Source organism: Microtus pennsylvanicus, chromosome 4 (assembly GCF_037038515.1).
Source record: "Microtus pennsylvanicus isolate mMicPen1 chromosome 4, mMicPen1.hap1, whole genome shotgun sequence".
In the NCBI taxonomy this organism is placed as follows: domain Eukaryota; kingdom Metazoa; phylum Chordata; class Mammalia; order Rodentia; family Cricetidae; genus Microtus; species Microtus pennsylvanicus.
This window is the reverse complement of record NC_134582.1, coordinates 91,670,234-91,694,751: the sequence shown is the minus strand read 5'-3', so window position 1 is coordinate 91,694,751 and position 24,518 is coordinate 91,670,234. Positions and strand designations below refer to the sequence as shown.

Below are 24,518 nucleotides of genomic sequence, written 5' to 3'. Positions count from 1 at the left end.
TAGATATCTGATATACAGATGGTCTAGGTGACCCTGTGAAAAGGTCCTTCAACCCCCAAAGGGATCACAACCCACAGGCTGAGAACTGCTGCTTTAGATCCTGGCTCATAAATACATGCATCACTGTCAATACATCATTGAAGAGGCAAAGCTTCCTTCGTGGCATCTGTCAGCTTAGAATATGGGCTACCTTGTTGCTATCTTTAAAGTTTATCTTAGCTCTGTCGGTAAAATGCCTGTCACACAAGCTCAAGGACCTGTGTTCAAATCTCTAGACTCAATGGCTGTGCATGCCTGTAATAGGCAGACCCCTTGAAATTCATTGGCTTCATCATCATTAAGATCATCATTAGCCGAAGTGATTAGCTTCAGGTTCAGGATCAGAATTGTCTCAAAACATAAATGTAGAGAGTAATTGAACAAAGATATAAATAATAGGAGTCAAGTCTCCAAGCTAATAAGTGCATACACTTAACAACATAGGCATACATATGCACTCGGAGATTATCACAAACACAGAGTTTTAAATGACAAAAAATTATTGACTCTGTTTTTTTTTTCATTCAAAGGACTAAAATCAAGGGATTGTAAGGATAGGTTCCTTCTTGAGACTCCAAGAGAAAATTTCAGAGGCATTTCTCAACTGAAATTCTTCTCCCCACGTATGTCTAGATCTGTGTCATTGATAAATACCAACCAACAGAGTCTGTTGAGGATGCTGTAGCAAAATATTGTAGGCTGGGTAAGTTATGATGACAGAAATTTACTTCCCCTTCCCATGCTTCTTGGGACTGGTCAGTCCTAGATCAAGGCCCCATATGTTTGATGCCTGGTAACACCCTGTTGTATGGATGATTGTGTTCTGTAACTTTATTCCATGATAAAAATCCTCACATGGCCAACAAGTGGTAATAGATTTTTTTGAGTCTCTCTATTATAAGAATGTGAATCTCTTGATCTCATGATTTAATCACCTCCAAGTACACAAAAACACACATTTACACTGTAGTTTTATATGCTTCAACATAAAAATTTAGGGGATACAATATTCAGTTAAGAGCATCCATTAAATCATTGTCTAACTCAATGTCAAGTGTGTGTGTGTGTGTGTGTGTGTGTGTGTGTGTGTGTGTGTGTACTCTTTTGGACTCCCATGGTTTCATGCCTTGCTTCATCTTATTAATCTATATCAAAATAACTATTGTATGTGATATAAGATAAGCTAATAATTTGTTTATCTACACAATTTCTGGAAAGAATTTTTTTGTTTCTGTGGCACTCTTGTAAAAAGCCATTTGATCATATTTTTCTGGACCCTTGCTTTTGTTATCTTTTTATTGTTCTAAAGACATCATGACCAAATGTGACTTTATAAAATAAAGACTTCATTTTTGCTTACAGTTCCATAAGGATAAGAATCCATTATGGTGAAGAGGCATGTCATAAAATGGAAGGCATGACAACAGGATCAGGAAGTTGAGTGTGATCACATCTCCAACTGTAAGAACAAAGCCTCAGGTCTCTTAACCTCTGGCAAATAGTTCCATCCTAAGCCTTCCTTTGCTGATAAACATGCACTTTTCCCTGTACTTGTGTCTATGTCTCAAATCTTTTCTCTTTCCCTTTAAAGGACAAGAGTCACTGTGTTTAGGACCCACCCCAAGCCCTGGATATCTGCTCTGAGTTAGACCCCCTATGCCAGCACTGGAAGGCAGGATTTGGAAATACTTTTAGAGGACACAATTTAGCCCACTACTGGACTCTTAGGAGGCTCTGGATGTACTTGTTAATTCAGGTCACTGACCTAAGAAAGCTCAAAATAGACAGACCCTTAATGGACCCAGCATGTTCAGCTCTAAGTGGCACAAAGGAATAAATTAGACACCATTATGGAATCATCACACTCTTGATTAGAGAATGCCCCCTGCCCACTCCAACTAAGTTACACCTCTGACTTCTGAAGTCAATTATATTTCAGATCATGAACAATTACTGTACAAATATCATTGAGAAAAATCTGTCTCGCCTGATGACATTTTTGAATCATCATACATATGCATACACTCTGAAGGGACACCTTTGGCACTCTTGTGTTTTTATTGGAGATTGATCAGGAGACCAAATAGAAGAAACATTTCTCGTCTCCTTTATGGACCAAAGCCCACTGTGGTGTAACTTTACTCATATATAGAAAGGATAGACATGAAAATCAGAGCAGGTGACTCTGAAGTCATAGCATTTAGGATGTCTTTAAATCCCTACATGGTGACTTTATGGACACTAGAACATTTGAGTTCTAGTGATCTGCTGTGCAAACAAATCCAAGTGGTCTCTTCATTACATTCAAAAATGGTGTAGGAGGTTCTTCTGCTTGTGTGTTGCTTTCATTGGTTGAATAAAGAAACTGCTTGAACTGATAGGGCAGAACATAGGTAGGCTGGGTACACAGAACTGAATTCTGGGAGGAAGAAAGCACGGTCAGAGATTGCCACCATGGAGCCAGCCACCAGGTCAGATATGCTGAATCTTTTCCGGTAAGCCCCCACCTCGTGGTGACATACAGATTATTAGAAATGGGTTGAATCAAGATATGAGAGTTAGCCAATAAGAGGCTAGAGCTTATGGGCCAAGCAGTAATTTAATTAATATAATTTCTGTGTGATTATTTCAGGTGTAAGCTAGCCAGGCGGGACAGAACAAAGGGGTGTCCACACCCCTCATCACACAAATAAGTTTATTCTAGCTGAGATTCTGTTATAGGTACTTCCAAGTTTTTCATAGTAGCCACTGCAACATAAAATCAAACCAGATGAAGTATCACTGAATTTTACCAAGATCAGAGCAGCATTGGTGAGGGTTATAACTCCTGCCTGGTAAGACATGTGTGGAAAGGCACAAGCAAAGCCTCAGAAAGTCACACATCAAACCAAATATTCTAAGGGATACTGAGGAGCAAGAGAGTAGACACTGACATTTCAGCTTGTCGTTTTAACAGCAGATTATTAGAGGTTTGGAAAAGTTTTGTCTACTAACCTGCCTTGACGGAGGGTCTGCAAGCAGAAGGATGCCTCTCTGAGTTTGCCTCTCAGGCTCTTCGGTGTATGCGGAGGTTGCTTCCTCAGCCTCATTGTGGGTATCTGGGCTCTTACTGGAGTAGCTGAATGGGTCCCGATCCATTGTCTCCTCCTTCATCCTTCCACCTGTTGATCACAAGATTACATAGAATCTCTCTTGCCTTCATTTTTTTAACATTGATTAATTATAGAAAATTATGACTTCATTTCTTTCTGTTGTGTAATAAGATGGCTTGATTATTCATAATTCAATAACTTATATATTTTTACATACTATACTGGGAAACTAGAAGTCTCACAGTTTAAACATTAAGCATTAAAGCCTCCTTTGTTCCTCCTGTGATGCGTGAAAGTGGTGAGGCACCATTTACCTTCTTGCCACTTAGCAAGCATAGCCTGAAACATTAGTGTTGCTCTTGCCCATGTGTTAAGGTAGTACGTGGGTTAAACATCTTCCTCTGTACTGGCTGTGGTGCTGATATAGTTTGAGATGTGTCTGCAGGTAGGAAAGACCTTGGATCCCCACCCCACCCCAAACCAGGTTCCTGAGACAGCCCCTGGCTTTGTATAAACAGATGCACTTTCTTTGGCCAGCCTTTTTTGCACAAAAACAGCAGCACTTATGTAAACAGTATCCACACTTTAGCTCTGGACCATCTGGAAACAGAATCCTCCATAAAAACACCCTATCCAGCTGGCTTGATCCATGCTGTAAACAGAAAATACTCTTCCATCTTCACATCTTAGAAAAAGAAATATCTCCAAATTTTTCAGTATAAATTATATATATATATATATATATATTGCATCTGCAATTGAGTACACTGCCCTATACCCTCACACACACACACACACACACACTTACCAGAAGGATGTACCATTTGTCAGCACAAATTTCATGCTAAGGTTAAGAAAAATGAATTAATTGAGGGGTGACTTATTCTAGAAGACCTCCTGGGTTTTTCATTCTCCACTCTACTTTAGACCCTACCATTTCTGTCTACACCCAAGATTTTTTGCAGACCAGTGTTGGAAAAATAATCTAGTGTATACTATGACAATGAGCTGGAGATACTAATTTTTTCCTGGGCATCTGAAATGTTTGAAAGAATGACCTAAAAAGACCCACAACGTTAGCAGTGCCTTCTCCTTGTACACACCAGATGCCATGGTCAAGTATCAGGTGACCTACAAATTTTCTTTTTTTGCCACAAGCCAGCACAGACCACATTCAAGGCAGAGGGAGACAGTCTACTTTGTAGATTGCATGTTAGGGAAGCAAGCATGCCTTCAGACCAGTATTGCCTGATGCTTTATAACTCTTAGTGGGACAGTAACAGAACACATAAAGCTTATATATAGCCCATAAAAGAATCTTGTTTGGAAGTTAACAGTGAGCTGTATCCAGTGCAGAGATGAGAAATTCCATGCCAGTGTACTTAGTACCCCACTGAGATTACAACAGAAGCTTCATCTTCCGAAGACACGCAGCATGGCACAGGCTTGGTAACAGCAAAGTCTGCATCAAATCCCAACACTGCCTCTTAGTAGTTCTGCACATCTGTGAACAGTTTCTTACATTAAATTCAGCAACCCAATGCCCTAGGCCATGAAGGAGGACCACTGTGTGGGTGAACATGGTAAAGAAGCTCCCTGTTAGGAGTGGAGGAGACACTCAGCAAAGGATGCCTTCTTGTGGGTTGTTTGGCTTGTTAAGTACTTAGCAATTCTCTGACATGCGGTGGGGGTGCTAAGAGAAAAGAGTGTATGTGAGCTTTGAGCTTTCATTAATCTTTATTTTCAGAAAGATTTGCTTCATGTCAGTAAATAGACACTGAACATCATCTGTGAGTCAAATACTATGACAGATCCGTAGACCATCTAAGAGTTAGTAGGAAAGAAAACCTTGAAATAAAGAACGATTGCAACCCATGTGCATCTAATAACTTAGATAAAATCAAGAGGAAAAAAACAAGGAAATGAGAATATGAGCCCATGTTTGACATCAAGCTTGTCAAATCTATAGATTTCAGCACTGTATAAGATGTCATTATAAATGCAACCTGTGATGGCTAATTTAATGTGCTACTTGACAATGGTATACACTTCCTTAAGCCAATCTAGATTCTGTGAAGCTATTTTTTTCTTGGATACTTAACAGTTCACTTTGACAAACACCTAACATTTAAACTCTAAGGAAACTTTATGGCTCATCAGAATATGGGTGGATCTCAGCCAATTGGGTGAAAACCTTAAAAAGAACAGGCTGAGCTTTCCCGTAAAAGAAGTATTCTACATAATACCCCCAAATTTGTCCTTCTCTTTCCAGCCTGCTGCTCTGAAAAACTAAGACTTGACTGAGACATCAGTTTCTGCCTGGATTTCATAGCAATGTCCACCTGTTTTCTACAGCCTATCAGCTCACACTTCAGATAGAGTTGTGAGCATCTGCAATTGAGTACACTGCCCTATACCCTCACACACACACACACACACAATGTTATGCATGCATATGTAATCAACTCATGCTTACATAATACTCATTGACTCTTAGAGCAAATACAAATCACATGACTAACTGTGAAAGATGCACTAAATACATAAAACCCGGAGACCTTTCCCACATAGAGCTCCTAGGAATGGCTTCCTGCTTGATGCCATATGGACTAAAGAATTTATACTTAGAATTATCATGCTCATGACAGCATGAACCCCAGGTCAATCTCCCATGTGGGGCAAAGTTAACTGACTAAGAAAGGAGATAAAGTTATCCATGGTTCTAGTCAAATGATGCTGTAACCATCAAATTTGTGCTGTATTCTAAAATCACCCAGGAAATAAACTTCTGGGCATTAATGATCTATGGTGGATTTTTCTAGATTTGTCTAATTAGGCAAGAAGATCCACCCAAACAGTGGTCAGCACTGTTTCACTGACTTAGAAGCCCAGACTGAATGGAAGGAGAAAGGCATCTGAGCAAGAGCATCCATCTTTTTGTTCTTCCTGACTGCAAATGGACAGGAGCAGATGCCTCGAGCAATGCTCTGACTTCCTCACCAAGAAAGACTGGAACTTCAAACTGGGCAAAACGAATCCTTCCTTGGTTGCTTCTGACAGGTATTTGTCACTGTGATGAACAAAGTAACTCATAAAGACAGCAGATATGAGGGTCCCCAACCTGAGCAGGTGAATTCCTAAACCTTCTAAACCAGAACTGTAAGCTGTTGACACAATGGCACAAATACCATGGCACAAAGACCGCTTGGGCATGAAACACATACGTAAATTCATTAAAATCATTGTATAGGTTACCTCCTAGATAACAGAAGATGTTTACAGAACAGATAATGCAAAACAAATAATGGTTTAAACTTGGGTTTCACTCCCAGCATATTCCATGCTACATATGCAAACATTCCAAAATCTGAAAAATGATTCAAAGTCTGAAACACTTCTGGTTTCAAGCACTCTAGATAAAAGGCATTCAGCCAACATCTTGTTTTTCAGAACTTACCTGTCTACAGTCTATCCATCTAACTTAGCCTATGGAGACATAGTTCCTAGTCAGCTGGTCCTCACACTACCAAGCCTTAAAGATCACAGTAGTAGTTGAAAGACAAGCTTCAACTAATGGGAGGTAACTTTCCTCCCCAGAAACCACTGGAGAGTACTCTAATCTCTCAGATATATTTGAGGAAATAAGTAAGTTGAGATTTTATAGTTCAGCCTGACTGTGCTTTATTATTTTCTTTTTCGTTTTGTTTTGTTTAACATTAAGTGGTTTCATTGTGACATTTCGAATCAGATGAGTTGCCCTACATTCTTCTAGCTCATCATTCTGACTGCTGAAGGACAGGGAAAACCTCTCCAATTTTTAGCCCTTCTCCTAAAAAAAAATATGTGTTTTGATGGTGTCAGTCCATGACTGCCACAACATGAAAGCTAATTTTCGCTTCACTGAGAACTATTTTGTCAACAACCTTTGCATTGAACTTGAACCCTGTGATGTGTAAGAATTTAGCCCAGGCCTTCCCTAAGACATACACACTTGATGTCTGATGCACAGTAATATGCTATTTCTGGATTGAGCTGGACTCTAAGAAATGGCTGTGACTGTCATTATCCCACCAGTACCCTTTGTAAACCCCAGAGTACTCTGTAAACAATCTTATCAGTGGTAAGGAGCTTGGGGGCAATTTTACATTTATATTTACAGATCTCTATCTATGTCAGGTGGTGGTGTGGTGTGATGATTTGTTTACTCTTGCTGTGATAAAACACTGATCAAACCAGCTTGAGAAAGAGAGGATTTAAGTGTCTTCCATTTCCACACCATCATCCATCTTTGAGGAAAATGAGAACAGGAACTCAAACCAGGAACCTGGAGCAGAAACCAAGAGGAGGCTATGGAGAAACTCTTCTTACTAGATTAGTCTCCAAGGCTTGCCCAGCTAGCTTTCCTACCCCAAGGAGTTCTCCCAGCCTAGGGGCGACACTGGTCACAGTGGATTGGACCCTCCCACATCAATCATTCATCAAGAAATTTCTCTAGAGGTATTCCCACCAGGCAATCTGATAGAGGCAGATTCTCAACTGATGTTCCTTCTCCAGGTGACTCTAGATTGTGTCAAATTAACAAAAAATAACCAACACAATACACACATACCATAAAGACACACATGTAGAAGGGGACCATGATAAGAGACAAGCGTTCTAAAGGGAAGAACAAAAAAGGATAGTAAGGAGAAAGACAAAATATCGCACATTTTCATACTATTTGGGGATACAAAAGGGGTATGCAAAAGTTGAGGAGGAAGATGGTGAAATAAAATGAAAATAGAATAAAACTCAATTATTCATTATGTTAAGAAATTAAGCTTGAGAACCACCACAAAAGAAGCTATTTCTGTCTGATCGCTGTGCTTTCATGATTGCTAGCTCAGTGGTCATTCCTGGCATTGGATTCAAGGACCTGAGCAAGGTAGACTGTGGGGGCTCAGGTGGCAGCTGTGCTTGGCTAAAGAACCTCCCTCTTAAGTTCCAAAAGAGAGAAGCATGTGTAGCATGATGATGTCCCTGGGACACACCACTGCCTCAGAATGGTACCATGGCACCAAGTAGCTGACCAAGCAGGAGATGACATCAGATCCTGCATCTTTCATCCCACCAGCTAGCTGTCCTTGAGAATTCACCTCCTTCTCTTCTGCCTGTCACGTTGTGTGAGGCTAAAACCTACCATTTAAATTGTAAGCCGTGAAACGAAGCTGGAACTGCACGTGTGATCTTTGCCACCTCATTTTCATGAATGGAAGAGAATATTCTGACACAAAAATTACATACTTAATTCTAGCTCACCCCGTCTGCTGACCTCCATCCGGCGCTGCCTTGAGTTTATTTCCTCCTCCATCAGTGGGTCAAAGTAATTTCTGCTGTATTCATTTCCTGTGGAAAGTCCACAAGGTAAGGGTCAGTGATTATTTTAGAAGCACATGAACCAAAATGTTAATTTTGAAATCAACACCAGCATGAAAGGATCGTTTCAGCTACTTTATAAGCTTAAATTTTTACAGGTTTTCTAGGCCTCTATTTTTTTGTAATTATCATTTTGTAGAAGGTCAGAAAAAGTAATTCAAGAAATAAGTTCATGCTGACTTTCTGTTGCTGAAAAGTTAATGAGAAAATTATCAAATTGAGGCTTTAGAACAGTAATAATTAAAAAGGAAACAGAAAAAGCTAGCCCATGTTACATATATACCCATGAAATGGGTGTAATTGGAGGATAATTATGAACTATGGACTCTGGTGATTCTATTTATGAACCTGTAGTTTATGAAACATATTGTGTTGTGTACGGAAGTTTGTTTGAGACAAATTTAGTCTTGTTTTAATTATAAGAAATTAGTCAAAATTTCATGCAGAAAGAGAAATGGGAAAATGAAAGGAAGGGAGGAAGAAGGGGAAGATAAAGTGGGAGAAAAAGAGGAGAAAGAAAGAAAGAAAGAAAGAAAGAAAGAAAGAAAGAAAGAAAGAAAGAAAGAAAGAAAAAAGGGAAAAGAGAGGCGCTGGGGAGGAGGCTCTGTCAGTGAAGTGGCTGCTGCAGGACCGTGAGGGGCAGTATTTGGACTCAGCACCCTTGTAATAGCTAGATATCGCGAGCTTTCAATCCCAGTACTGGGGAAGAAGGGACAGGAGGATCCTTGGGTCTTGCTTGCCAATCAGCGGAATTGTTGAACTTCAAGCTATGTGGGAAACCCTGTTTCAAAAGCTAAAGTGGAGAACAATTGAAGAAGGCACCCGACATTGACCTATGGCCTCTGTATTCATGTGTGCACACACACATACATGAATACAGAGACCATACAACCAGTACATACACACACATGCATACACATACACCACAGGAAAAAAAAAGGAATGAGGAAGGAAAAAAGGGAGGAAGGATGGAATTTTAAAAAAGGAAAGAAGGAAGGAAATAGTGGTCTGTTTACTGGTCTATTTTCTGTCAATTTGAGTGACGTGGAAGGAGGTAAAAATGCTTTATCTATCAATTTTATTCAGCATACATTAATAACCGCAGCACCGCACCTTTCAAATTTCTCACCTCCCATTCCCCACGTAGTCTGTTTCCAATAGTCACTGCAGCATCCACCTTGACTGTAGTGCAGAAGGGACCCACGGTCACTGTTCTGAATCTAGTTTCATACTCACCACACACACACACACACACACCTGATAGTAGTTTGTGCCCCGAGGAGAGTTCAAGTTGCCTCCAACACTGCAGAAGTCACAGGCATTGAAGGTTGAAAACCCCGGTACTGATAGGCTGACTTCCAGAGAAAGGCGACTATGTGCCAAGGGTGTGGCCACAAGCATGGTGCCTTTGCTTCAGGACGAAAAGCAACCCACATGGCACCTCCATTCCCAAGGCTAAAGGAAGTTCTGATGTGGACCAAGGTTGGGTATTGGGTTTCTGTTTCTTAAACAGCACTGTCCCCCCCCCCCCCCGCCGCCATCAATCTCTATTCCATTGATGTAAGTACAGAAGCAGAAACTTGTTTTACTGTGTGATCTCAATAAAGATGAATAATTAACGTGCTTCAATTTTACTAATTTATCCATCAACAACTGCCACCTCCTAGGATAAAGCTTGGTGATTGGTGGCTGGGCCTCTGTCCTGTGGTGTTCAGCCATCCTTCATTGTGATGGGACATACGTGTTGATTGGTTCACTCACTCGCCTGTTTCCCTTCACCCAGAGAGCACTGGAAACTGTTTCCTCTAAAGGCCATCAAAACAACTCACCTCTATCAATGCAAAGTTAATGGCGTGTTCCTTATTCTACTGTAATACCAGTACAGCTACGTAGTGAGACCCACTTCACAAAACTCAAGGTCTTGGCTACCAAAATAACCAATTAGTTTGTAATAGCAAGTTATTCAAGATCTTTGAAAAAACAAACAAAAATTAAATTGTTTTCAACCAAAAGTCTATAAGTGTCCAGGTGGTGCCTGTGGATTATATACCTGCATATTTAACCAAAAAAAAAACTGGAAAAAAATTGCATCAACAATGAGCACACCAGGCCTTTTCTTTTCATTTTCCCCATACTAAATAATAAAATATAATAGTCATTTATGCGGTATTTACATCATATAAGATACAAGTAATCTACAGATAATTTGAATACATGCAGAAGTCTTATTAAGGTTCACATGGAAACACAATGGTATTTTGTTGCCAAGACTTAAATATCCTTGGATATGGTAAAGGAAGTTCCTGAAACAAACCCCCTTAGAAGCCATGGGATGGCTGTATTGGCATCAAGTTCTCAAGCCATTGCTAGTCTTCTAAGTGAGATGCTGTGGCTTGCCCAGCTGTGCGTGAAGGAAGTTCGTTCTTTAGAGGCTGGTCAAACTGCTCCCTCACTGCTCAGGGACCCATGAATGTAAGATTGGGAGAGAACCACCTTATGCCTATACAGATTGCTCCTGCTGCATTCTATGTGCATGGGTGAACGAGTGAGTTATGAATATCAATTAATTTCCTTAGTAATTCCCATTGTGGAACATCACCTGTAGCTTCTTGAAAGTAAAGATGTCTGAACCTTCTTTCACACACCAAGAGACAGATATTACATGCTTAGAATTGGTCCCCTTAATATGCCTTTGAATGATATTAAATGTTTGTAAGGGTAATATATTGTATAATTCATATTTTTATATTATATTTACAGTATGTGTTATATTGTTTTGTATGCTTAGTACCCATACAATATACTACCCATTGCTGGTCTCCCCTTCTTGAACACAAGCTCTGTTAAGGCAAAGACATGACCTCACTGCTATCTACAATGCCCTTGGTACCTAGCAGAGAGCCTGCTTTGTGAATGTGTTCATAATATGATGTGGGCTCATTTAATCAAATTATTTTGAGAATCTACCATGAGACCCAGATCCTTTCCACAGCTTGCAACTTAGAGCCTTTTCATCAGTTTATTCTTCTAATTTTAACTAGTCACTCCTCTGTCTGATTTCCTTCACCACCTTGCTGCCTCTTATCTCTTTTTTAAACTGAATACAGTCCAAGAAGCAAACATCTGTCTAGATTTAAAAGAAGAGAGAGATGGAGAGAGAAAAAAATGGCAGAGAGATAGTCCATTGGTTAAGAGCACTTACTGCTCTTGCAAAGGACTTGGGTTCAGTTCCCAGCACCAACATGGTATTTACAATCATCTGTAATTCTGATTCTAGGGGATCTCTCCAGTGCCCTCATCTGTCTGACGTTGGCTTGGTGGGCATCTGCATATATGTTGTGCACATATATACATGCAGGCAAAATACACATACACATAAAATAACAAATACATCTTTTTTCTTTCTCTTTAAGAGAAAACACTATGGGTCTTATCTGCAGGGTACAGTCTGTGGGGAGAACAGCAGAACTGGGCTTCATTGAGGATTCCTGGAGAGCAGCTGTATCTAAAGGAAGTTTATGATTAAGAATAGACAGGTCAAGACCAAGGGGACAGAGAAGCCTGGTCAAAACCAAATAGCACAAAAACATGCATGTAGAGTAAGCACATTTTCTTAGTAAACTCGACTTTTCTGAAGTACCTACAGTTTTATTTAGCAGTATAATTAGTAGAGTCTAAACTTCTTCATGAAGAGCCCCAGAATCAGATCTACCTGATATTGGCACACTATTGTGTGGTATTAATTTATTCTGACACGTTGTCTCTGTCTAATTCCTCACAACTCCAATGTCTATTGGGTGCTTACCAGCTCCTCGTTGCAATGTAAGTCACTTTCCAAACAAAAAAAAAATGAACTGTCAAATATCAAGATGTTCACTCCCTCCTGTTGACTTCTCTTATTTACCTAACAAGCTAAACATTTTAACATGGCACAGGGGTGAAGGAAGGTATGGCTCATGGAATCTTGGGACTTTTCTCAGTTCTAGTCCCCCATCGTTAGTGTTTCACTGGGTAGCATCAGGATTTAATCAAATGGGGCAATTTTAAGATCAGGTGTATATTACCAGAAGCTAGGTTACTAATAGGATGAATTCCTCCTCAACACGTCCTCATCATTCACAATATGCTTTTGGATATAACTAAATCATCTCACAGGGAAATGAAGAGACCCACTGAGAAATTCAAAGTAGGGCACTTAGCAATACAAATACAATAGGTTTTTATGTGGCTGGTAGTTAACTCTCTGGATACCCATATGAATGAGATGAGAATCACCTATATGTGTGCATGTGCGCTCATAGATGTTGAGGCAGTTGGGTCCAATGTGTAAAACAGAAAGTCAGGAAATTTGTGTGTGTGGCACTCCTCAGATTCTCTCATTCTTTCCAGCTTCCTAATGAGCTGCGCAGGGCTGAGACTCAGCATCACTTGGAATATTTCTTGTGTTGTTGTCATTGTTTTTCTGAACGAGGGGAGGAAAGCATTCTCACTTGCCTTCTGCCCTTCCTCTCATATCAGGTTTTCCTATCATTTAACTCAGAGTATCACAGCGCGTAATCAGAGCTCTTAAATTACACCACACGTGAACTTTGCTCAGGAAGCCAACCTGTGTGCACCCAAGCAATTCATTGGGAACAGTAAGGGAGTGAAACTGCCCAGCAGAGGAAGGTTTTTAGAAAGCATCCAAGTTCCTTGACTCAGTGATGCAATCACTTCCTCTCTTATCAACATTCTGAACTTCATAGCAAAAGAACTCAGAAGCAACTGCCTGCACTGTGTGTGTGTGTGTGTGTGTGTGTGTGTGTGTGTGTGTGTGTGTGTGTTGGGAGGGGGTAGTCTGGCTTTACCTTGATGTTTTTCCCATAAGTCTACCTGCTTCAGCTCACGTCTTTTTTATTTAACATCAATCACTATATTTTCTATGATACGCCATAAACTCATTGCACACAGGCTGCCCATAACTATGCAACTAAAGACTTTCTATTCTGTGATTATAGCCACATAGCAACATTTTACAAATTAGAATACTCTTTGAATGTTACAGGAATGAAAACCAAAGTTTAATTTGACTCCTATGGTCTTGCTAAAAATATTAGAGATCATATTTTTGCATCGTAGTTCCTCACCTTGAAAATCTCATACAGAGATGTTGACTCTAAACTTCCATGACACTGGACAGGTTACCTAAATCCATGAACTACAACTGTGGAAATTAGGAGACAACAGGACAACATAGGGTGGTGGGAAGTCTGTCCAACTTAAATGTGTTCCATCATAGTAAATCCACTCGAGGTTTTTGTACAGCCAATGTACAAACGCCTTTAAATGAAAGTTAATTCATGTTGAGAGGACCTTTCCCCTCGTTCCTCCTTTGCCCACGCTTTATGTTTTTTTCTTTTCAGTGTTGAAAATGGAGGCCTCACCTGACTTAGTTAATTGCTCTGCACTGACCCACCTCACCACTCAAAAGACCATTACTTTAAACTAAAGATCGACACTTAAAATCAAGCCCTGACCATATTACATGTCAAGCTAACCAACAACAATTCAAAGAAACCAATCAAAATACAAACACCAATCATTGAGATGGTTACCCAACACTCCCTTATCTTTTTTAAAGTAGGTAAGACAGAAATAAGGGTGTCTTGGTTTGGGTTCCTGTTGCTATGATGAAACACCACGATGAAAGCAAGCTGGAATGGAAAGGTATTGTTTGGCGTATGCGTCCACACTGTAGTCCGTCACAGACGGAAGCCAGCACAGGAATGCCAACATGGCAGAAACCTGAGGCAGAGGCCATAGACGGGAGCTGCTTACGGCCTTGCTCATCATGGCTTTCTCATCTTGTTTTCTTACAGAACCCAAAACCACCAGTCCAGGAATGGCACCACCAAATATGGGATGGACCCACCTTATTGATTACTAATTAATAATAAACAGATATTATAGAGGCATTTTCTCAGTTGAGGCTCCTTCCTTTTAGATCATTCTAGCTTGTGTAAGTTGACATAAAACTAGCCAGGACAAAGTGATATTTGAGAAAAAGTTATTGAGAGTATATGTTATATAATTATAACTTGAAGGCAGTATGGCTCCATGTCATGAAAAACATTAGAGGTGTTTCTAAAATGCTGTTAAGACAAAAAAGATACCATTTGAGTGATGTATTGATAACTTAACAATTATCAAGAGCCATTAACCTTTATAGATCTTTACTCAGGTGTGTTCAGAGTGCAGTGAGTAGCTCGGAAAGCTGCCACCACAATCATAGGTTTACATAAGTTTTCACAACTGAGTCATAAATATTCGTTTTCTATATAAGTTCATCTATTGTCATCACAATTATTAGAGATATGAGTTTTCTTTTTCCTCCTGGAAAAGCTAAACTATGAAAAATGGTCAGGATATAAATCGTTTTTTTATAAATTGTTTTTTTATATTAAATTCCATTGATTAAAAAAGTTACCCTAACAAAACTGTAAATTTAGTACATGAAGCATTTCTAGAGCTACGAGGATGATGAAACTGTTCAATTAATGAAGCAATAACAAGAAGGGTGAGGTCTGTGGCTAAGTCGACCGACAGCCAGAATTTCAGAATCGGAGCAGGCACATAAGAACTAGTGTCCTGTATTAGCCTCACTTCCTCCCCAAACCTTGTGGGTATTTCATATATCAGTGATTTGAGGAGCTAAATAGGATAATAGGTGGAGTTTGCTATCAGGTTCTAATTAATTGAGCCATATTCTTCCTTCCCCCGAGGCCCTCTCCAACTCATAAGTCACTAGAGTGCTGTGGAGTGCATAATTGCTGCAGGGCCTTCTTCCGATTCCCCTCACGGCACGAAAGCATCCTGTGCTCGCTGGACCCCCATTCCTCATAGAACTGAAGCATGTCCCTGAGTTCCTAACACCTAAACAGGATGGAGCTTCCTGTGTGTAAGTAACCACAGTGATTCAAAGGTTAAGTTTAAATACACTTTTCTTTTTTACCACACATATAAAAGACCTCCGAAAGTCATGCCAAAGAAGATGCTCTTTCTACAAAGTTTGACTCTTAGCAACACTTTCCTATAGAATATTGCTTCTCATTAGACTTTAGCTACAGCCCTCCACCTTCTGGTTACACTTTCATTAATTTAACCTTCTGTCCTCCGTCTCATAGCTCTGGGAATATTTAGGATTATGTATTACACTTAGAGCTTCATTAAAGTTGATTTTTATCAGTGGAAATGTTATTTCCATATGAAAACAAATTATATAATGAATCACTAGATTTAGTATAGACAAAATTATTAACTCATTGGCAACAAATCTGGTAACTCATGGGTCAGCTTTTTATCTCATGAAGCAAAATGACTGGGATGTTCTGCCTTTTGTAGGACTTTTGATCAATTCAACACTTGAAGATTAAGAAAGTTTATTTTTTTAAATTCTTTTTAACAAATGAAAAACACAGCCTAAAGTAATTCTCAATAAAATGATTTGGAAACTAAGAACTAATTTCTACTGAAAAAAGAAACAACCTAAGGTTATAAAACCTGTTTGTGCTAAATGCTTTCGTAAATTGGAAGTGAACATATTGAAGTCAAATTAAAATTCTGACATAATAAAGATTCATAGAGAATTGTATTGCCATAAGAGAAATTTGCTTCTGATTTTAAAACACACATATTTTTAAATTTTCACCAAATATTTTATAGAATGTACATAAATGACTTGGCAGCCTACCCCACTCCTAAGAGACTATTAGGTCACTAGCATATCAGAAAAATGGCATCTTTCTGATTCTGTGGTTACTGTATAGCTGAGCTTGTTAGGCAAGTCCCTGTGTCTGCACACACAACTCTTGGTTTACTTTACAGAATCTCTGTGATTTGGGAATTCTTAAGTGCCCCTTTCACCATCCTATGAAATGATTCTTAGATTCATGTTTTTATCATAAGGAGACATAAATTTCACTGGTATATATTAACTCAGTGAATCCATATATCACCATTGACCTAAAGACCACTAAAATACCTTGCAACCATCTATCTTTAACCAACAATCTATGACAGACTTCATACAATCTTTTCAAACCTATATATTAGTGTCTCCCTAACTTTAACTTAGAGAAGATAGAGAAGTGACACTTGCTTGTCAGGTGGGTTTCAAGGTTTACAACTAAAGAAATAGAAATAGGGCTGGAAAATAGATTCAGTGGGGAAACACTCACTGTGAAAGTTTGAAGACTTGAGTTTAGATCCTTGACACTAAGATGTGTCTGTAATCCTTTTCCATGGGGCAGAGACAAGCAGACCCTAGGAGTTCACTAGTTAGTCCCATAGCTGACAGGGTGAGCCCCAAGCTTAGTGCTGACCCTATCTCAAAAGTTAAAGTGGAGGAGAGACTGGGGAAGACATGGAACATCCATTCTGGAATTGACGAGTATACACATGAGCAAGAACACCTGCACACAGACATATGTGGGTCTGAACACACAAACATACACACATACCCAAAGACAATATCAATGAACCCTTTGTTTATTTCGTGGGCAAGACTATGTCTCTCTATAAATAAGCAGTGTCTTTTGAGAAGAAAATAAATTAAGATTTTGCTGTTTTATTGACATTCCCAAAATTCCAATATTTGACTAGGGTACCCTCTCCAACTGGAAATGTTTCTAGAATTTTGTGTTTCATATTTATAAAAAAAGCCCAAAATAAGGAAAGTACATTTAAATTGTTTATATAAACTAATCAAATATTTATGTACATATTATTTGTATAAAAACTGAGTGTATATAAAACATTAGCATACGACATTCTGTTCATTGAATAGCTGTGTAAAATGTTTTATGTCTCAGTGAGTAAGATACCTTCCAGAGAGTTTATTCTTAGTTCTTTAAATCAATGAAAAAGATTAAAATCACTTAGGAACCAAATGGTTTCTAAAGATACAAATTCAGGTCAATTCAATAAACCTAAAGCAAATGATTTTCCTATATATTTCCTTTTTCTTAATAAGAGTTAAAATGTCCTGAAGCAAAAAAAATATGTATTTTTTCACACATTCTATAAATGTTATACAACACCTGTTGCCCATCTTTAGGGAAAAACAGCTATAAATGAGAAAAACGTAAACCATTTTATCCAAAATCACTAGGCTGTGTGTACTATGGGGGGGGGGGTGGCTTCCTTCAAGTGTATGTTCAGTTCAGGTAAGGAACTGAACACAAGTATCTGAGTTCTACTTTTATTTTAAATATTCATATTCATGTGTTATGAAGATAAATCGAGGATTGCAATTGTAAAAGTGTAACCCAGGATTCTCTAACACTCAACCATTACCCATCTCTTGTCCTTCATTCAAGTGACCCCAATCTTTTGCTGGAAAGATCTTCACCAGCAGATGCTCGGAACTCACTGTGCTCATCTTCTGAGGAAGACCTATCATTTTCTTTCCCTACCATACCTTGCTGCCCACTGTTGAGATCCGACACACATTAATGATGCTCTTCCAACCACAAATGACCACTCATCCATCATGAAACAGCTTCATAAAACCAAGTGCGAAGAAATAGCTTCCTGCTAGTATTTCTAAATCTGTAGCCACACTAATTCTTAGGACTTGTGTAACTTTCAACCCTGATCCCAGCGGATACCATTCTCGGTCCTGCCGTGTTCTTTCTAATGTATGCTTTGGTTTTGTCAAGACTTGTATTTATGTTTTCCATGTATGCTTCATAATAGTGCAAAGTGAAGAGGAGGAGTGACCTTCGTCTAGTCACCAAACAAGGGCTGTTACACAGGTTGGCAGAGGGCTGACAAGGCCTCTGGCACCAAGCAGGTTAAGAATCTCCCTAAGAATGATGGGTAAGTGCCTGAGATGAGACCATAGGACATGACTGGGTAGATACAGCATTCTAAATGAAGGGAAATAACGAAACTATAATCCCAAAACCCTTTTGTCTCTGATCCTGAGAAACTGATACAAAATCACGTTGTATGTTTGACCCTTTTCTTGGCGGTCTCTCTCAAGGGGCATCACGGTATTCCCTGAAAGGGAAATATGACGCAGCTATAGTGAAGATTGGAGTCAGTATAGAATTCCACCACTGTCATACAACTCTTTACTTCAATGACCAAGAAGAATTTTTGAAAAATTCACCCAGTATCTAGAGAAAATTGCATGCTTCTTTAAAAAAATTCCTATCGAATTGCTAAGATGCAAAACCTTATCATTTATTTATAAAAACTTCCATTTCTAGCTCATTTTTTCTTCCAGTTGAAGTCTTTGTTCACAAATAGGCCACTGTAGCCCACAGCCATTTGGACATACCCAGCCCTAACTCATGGTTTAACTTAACTCACTGGGGTCCCAGGGAGACCTGTTGTGTCACCTTTACCCAGGAAGTGCTCCGGTTTGGGCTGTAGCTCAGTGGCAAAGCAGCTGCTAAGCATATGCAAAATTCTAAGGTCAATCCCCAGTGAGGTAAAGTAAAAGAGTTTTAGGGAGAGGAGCAGAGAAAACTATATAGCTCAATAAAAGCAATTTTAAAAACAAGTTTTAGAATTCAGCTTTCCTCACATTTTTGGAATATGTACATATATTTTTATAAAAATATATTGAGGATGGGACTCAAATCTAAATATTTTTTGTTTGTTTTATGTTCTTTTGGAGAGGGGCACATGTCATGGTGTGTGGATGAAGCTCAGAAGACAAGTTAGGAACGTCCGTTCTCTTTTTTCAGCATGCTCAGGTTGTCAGACGTGGTATGAAGCAGCTTTCTTCACTGTATACCTCCCCATCCCTCGATTTCATGTCATATTTTCAGTGAGCCTGTATTTTGACAACCCATCAAGTAAGGTCAAGTGTATACCTTTCCACTGTGGTATCAGGCGTCAAGGTTTGGGATTTTAGAGCATTTCGGATTTTCAGAGTAGCCCAATCTTCTGTGTCATGGTGTATATAACATGCACACACACTAATACTTTATTTTGTTTGTCTCTTGCTTCTAGAGTACTCAATTCAAGTAATATTATTAATAAAACACTTGGAAAAACCTATGTGAGTAAATACTGCTTTTGCTTATGGGAAGTGCTCAATTAACTAGAATTAACCAGTTTTAAATTCCACAGTTCCCTTAGCCTGATCTTGCTTTTGTAGTATGTCTGAGGATCATGAAGGCCTTATATGTCTTCTCTACTCAAATCTATTTCTACACCTGAAATAATGCCTGGAAACTAGAAAATTTTTAATAAATGTCCTTTTCCATGAATGAGCTCAAAATAAAGAGATGCTTAAAGAAATTTAGTGATATCCATAATTATAAACAAACCATTTCATAAATAATGTCTAAATAATTGTTCCTATACCATGTCCACACTACTTCTGCTTGTTTATGTCAATAGGAGGATATGATCAATAAATAATCCCAGACATATACAGAGTATACTCTTGATTAGTATATTTATTTTTTCATTTGTCTTGCTTTTGATTACTGTCCACCAATTATATTATAATTTCTTGTTCCCATTGTGCATAGTTTTTTTTTATGTGGATGCGTGGTTTGCCTGCATGTGTTTGTACACCACCTGCATGTTATGCCTGTGGAAGCCAGAAGAGAGGATTAAATCCCCTGGGACAGTAGGTACTAACAGCTGTGAGCCACCATGTGGGTACTGGGAACTGAAGCCACCTCCTCGTGAAGAGCAGGTGGTGCTCCTGAGCCATCTTTCCAGCCCCTATCATGTGTGGTCACGTGTAGTCATGATGGGCTTATAACTCCACAGAAGCCAGGAGGGCTTGGAAGAACATTTTTTTCCTCCCCTATGATAAATCCAGGATGTAGAATTGTGACCTAGGCAGGACCAATCCAGTGTTCTCCTCTAGAATCAGGAGAGAAAGAGCATGGTAATCACTCATCCCAGTACGGAAGGCTCTTTCAGAACACACAGCGCTGCCTTGACAGCCACTGTTCTTCCAGCTTCCTGAGCCTGAAGGCAGGTTGGCCTCTATCCAGAGACACCATCGGAGTCAGAAAATCCTTCCCTCTAAATCGTTTCTGTTCTTCATCACCAAGGAACTCTCAGTATAACATGATCCTGCAAGGACTCTGAAAACCCATCTGCATCCTGAGGAGATGACACCAGGAGAGATACAGCAGAGGATCTTTGGGATGCTGATGCCCTTGGTGTCTGGGAGACAATACAGAATATGAAGGGAGTTTTCAGAATCCCAGGAGGTGCTTTTTAACAGTAAGGACAGCTCTATCGGCCTATGTTATACACCAACGTGATTTCAGTCATTTCTTTTCTCGGCATTACAATAACCTGGGTGAAATTGAACTATTAAAAGGAAAAAAATCTCCCCATTTGTAATGACATCACTAACCATTAGCTGAACTGTCCTGCCATCTATTTCTCCTTAGTTATTACTGTTTCTCCCTCTCTAAACTCTTTTCATGGCTCTTTCTCACTCCTGCCCCAGATTTCAGTTTCTTGCCATTCGAAATCCAGTCATTAGCTACCTTTTTAGTGCCACCATATTATCTATGCATAATGTTAAAGATGTCCTTTCTATCTTCACTGGGTGAGGAACCTATGCCAATACCTTACCCTCTTTGAAAGTATAAGCAGCCGTGCCTTCTCTGTCTCTCTCCCTTTCCAAACTCTGCTAAGTCTCAACCTCCCTTACTTAAAAGTCTAGTTAACATCAGGCCGACACATCACCAGCATTGAGCAAAGAGGATGATGAGCAAAGATGCTAGGACCTGAAAAGTGGTGTGCACAGGAAAGAGAAAAAAAATTTTTGCAAAACCAAAATGATGGGCGAACTGGAAACTCAGTGGCATGCTAATATGTTCGTTAGCTGCCTATAAAGGAAAGGCAAATAGTAAATGAAAGAATATGAAATCAGCTAGAAGTTGGTTTGCAAAGGCCAAGCATCCATTCCCCAGGTGCAGCAAGAGCAGATAGGAAGGTCTGAGTGGTACCTTCTCTCCTGATTACTTGCTATTCACGTCTTAACAAAATGCCTAATATGAACCTAGGACATCCGCTGAACTGTGACTTTCCCTGAGACGATCTCTGTAATGAAGCTTGTGACAATGCCTTCACAATGCGATGCACCGGTGGAGAAGAAGGACATTCAAACTCCTAAAACCCAAGCAGACTATTCAGGAGCTGTTTATCCCACCTGGTTCTAAAGGGCAGGTATTACTTTGTTATTGCTGTGACAAAACACCATGACCAAGGCAACATTCAAAAGAAAGCATTTAAGTTGTGGTCCATGGTTTCAGAGGGTTAGAGCCTATGCCATCATAGTGGAGAGCATAGAAATAGGCCATCAGGCATGGCTCTGGAGCAGAAGCTGAGATCCTGCATCTTGAGACTGGATCATATGCCAGAGAAAGCTAACTGGGAATGGCGTGGGCTTTTGAAACTTTTAAGCTGACCTGCAGTGACACACCTCTTCTAACAAGGCCACACCCCCTAATCCTTTCTAAACAGCTACTTTATGAGCCTAGAGGGGCCATTCTCATTCAAGCTACACAACAGGTGTGTACTTACTTTTTGATCTTTTACTCTACAGGACTCAAGTCACAGTATATATGAGATCTTCTCTTATCTAAAGTTTATTGTAGAAAACCCTCCTTCTGAACTTTCTCTCCCAGACACTGTTCTTTATCTAATAATATTTTTATTGCCTTGAGATAGCTCATATAAATAAGTATCATTGGAATTCTGCCATCACTTAAGACTTTTTTTTTCTTTAAAGTGTGTCTTTAAGAGGCAAGTGTGCTGAGATGTACTTGTAAAATGATAATTTGTGCTAATTACAACAATACCATGGGGGGATGTGTGGCTCTTCTCCTTTGTCTCAGCAAACACATCGGCAGACGGTCTAAAATGTTCTTAAAGTTGTTTAACAAGGAATGTTGTGTTCTATGCTATCTGGCAGTTTCTAAATTCACATATTTAAAATATTCTTCCTTGTTCACAGACCATAAAATTGCACATCTCATTTGCAATTGAATTTTTAGAGGCTCTCCCAAACTGGGGGAGAGATGCATCAAATGTACTTTTTCTAACTTGGCTGTGTTCCAGGACAGACATGGTAAACCCCTCTCTATTTCACTGTCTGACTAGATTGGTGCAGATGCTAAACATTTCCAGGATTTTCCCATAAAACTCTTTTCATCTTGGGCTGTTTCCACTTGGCTCTACTTTGGGTTATCGCTTTTCTCTGTTTTCCAGAATCAGGCCAACCATTACTTATGAAAATTATTACATTCTATGTGCATTCTTATCTCTCTGAGACAGATCCTTACTCTATGGACAATACTCAGAGACTGGAAGTGGGTCTTGATTGTAATGAGATCTGCAATCATACATACATATACTGACTTTTTGCCAAAAAAAATCACAAAATGTCTGTTCATTTGACATTGATTGCACTATTTTGGAGATAATTCTAAGATTATTCTAAGAAGATGTTTCTAAAGCTAAATCACTTTTTCTCATTTTATTATGGTGGCTCTTAGAAATTTAAAAGTACTTCTGTGACTCTTGCTATATTGTATATTTATGTTTCTTTGGACTAATGCTTGCCAGTAATATGTACTTTTACCTGAAGATCCTCTTTTTCTGAATTGGACAACAATTTCTTCCCAATTGAAATATTCCCCCATCAAGGGAGAAAGGGGGCTAATGAGAATTGGGAGGCAAGCATCTCTGAAGTCTCAGGAAGTTCCTGAAACTGACAGTATTCACAAGAGCCCTCTCTCAGGTTACAAGAACAATAAACAATTGCTGGGAAGAAGAGCTTCTCCTGCTGTGCAGAGCTCCTTGCAGGAGGATCTCCAACCTGGGAAGCTGCCTTACAAGTGGTACAGGGAGCTACAGGGATGGAACTTTTATGAGTTGCCATCCATGTTGGGCTGGGCTTTTCAGAGACGCAAGTACCTTTGATTCATTTATGCTTCTTTAAGTAATGCTCACTCATATGCCTATAAGCAACGCCAGTAAATCTGGTTCACTAAGTTGGATTTTAATGTAATTATTACTTTGATTGGCTGTTGATGCGTTATCTGAGATGATGGGACGTTTGTTCATATCTTCCAGAAAAAAATTCTCCATCTCTGTCTTGAAGTCTATCTCTGTCTCTGTCTCTTTCTCTCTTCCCTCTCCATCTCCCTCTTCCCTGATTCTCTCCCACAGTGAGTCTGCACCAAATGCCCTCACAGTGATGTACTATGCTGGCCCAAGCCTAAGGCAATAGGGACTCAGGGCTCAGGTTTCACAGGATTGAAACCTCTGACATCATGTGCCAAAATAATCCTTCCCCCTTGTTTGTAAGATCAAGACAACAGCCACATGGACCTGAGAGAAGATGCGCTCTTTGACTCCAGTGTGCATCCCCTTCTTCTCTAACAACAGAGTTCCAACTTCAGAATAAAACTTGTGCACCCACCCACCCACATGCACACACACACACATACACTAATGACAATGTGTCCCAGACTCTTACTGTTATCTCTGGCCAGGTGACTAATTTCCAGCAAGAGAGCTAAGGACAGAGCAGCCATGCCTAACTACTTCTACTCAGTCTTCATTTTCAATGCTTGGAACAAAGAGATGTGATTGAGTGACTTTGGGACATTAAGTAAAAACAGCTTAGGGTAAACAAGATCTTGATGACTGTTATGACTGCCTCGATTGCACAGCTGAATTTGCTGTCTGAAACCTACCTCCTGAGATTTATGAAACTAAAGGAGATGCTGTACACAAAGTGGCCAGTGTAGGGCTAATTTACAGTAGGTAGTCAAGCATGGGCCTGTCGATAGCCCTTCATCTTCTCACTGGGTAAGGGACTTCCAAGGAAGTATGCACTTGTACATACCAAGCAAGGAAAGTAAGAACCAGGCTGCTTCTCTTTGAGGCAAATCTGGATGATGGGATTGCAGAGTGTAACCACCTCCAAGC

General features: G+C 39.6%; 1 protein-coding gene across 1 annotated transcript in view; it reads right to left on the bottom strand.

Annotated features, from left to right (window-relative positions):
- LOC142849038 (uncharacterized) overlaps positions 1–24,518 on the bottom strand; it is a 292,085-nt gene that overhangs the window by 238,163 nt on the left and 29,404 nt on the right. The window contains exons 12-13 of the mRNA XM_075971155.1: positions 8,430–8,516; positions 3,034–3,200 (exon numbers count right to left, since the gene is read on the bottom strand). Coding sequence (XP_075827270.1) covers positions 3,034–3,200; positions 8,430–8,516 — 254 coding nt within the window. The remainder of the gene's footprint in view (positions 1–3,033; positions 3,201–8,429; positions 8,517–24,518) is intronic.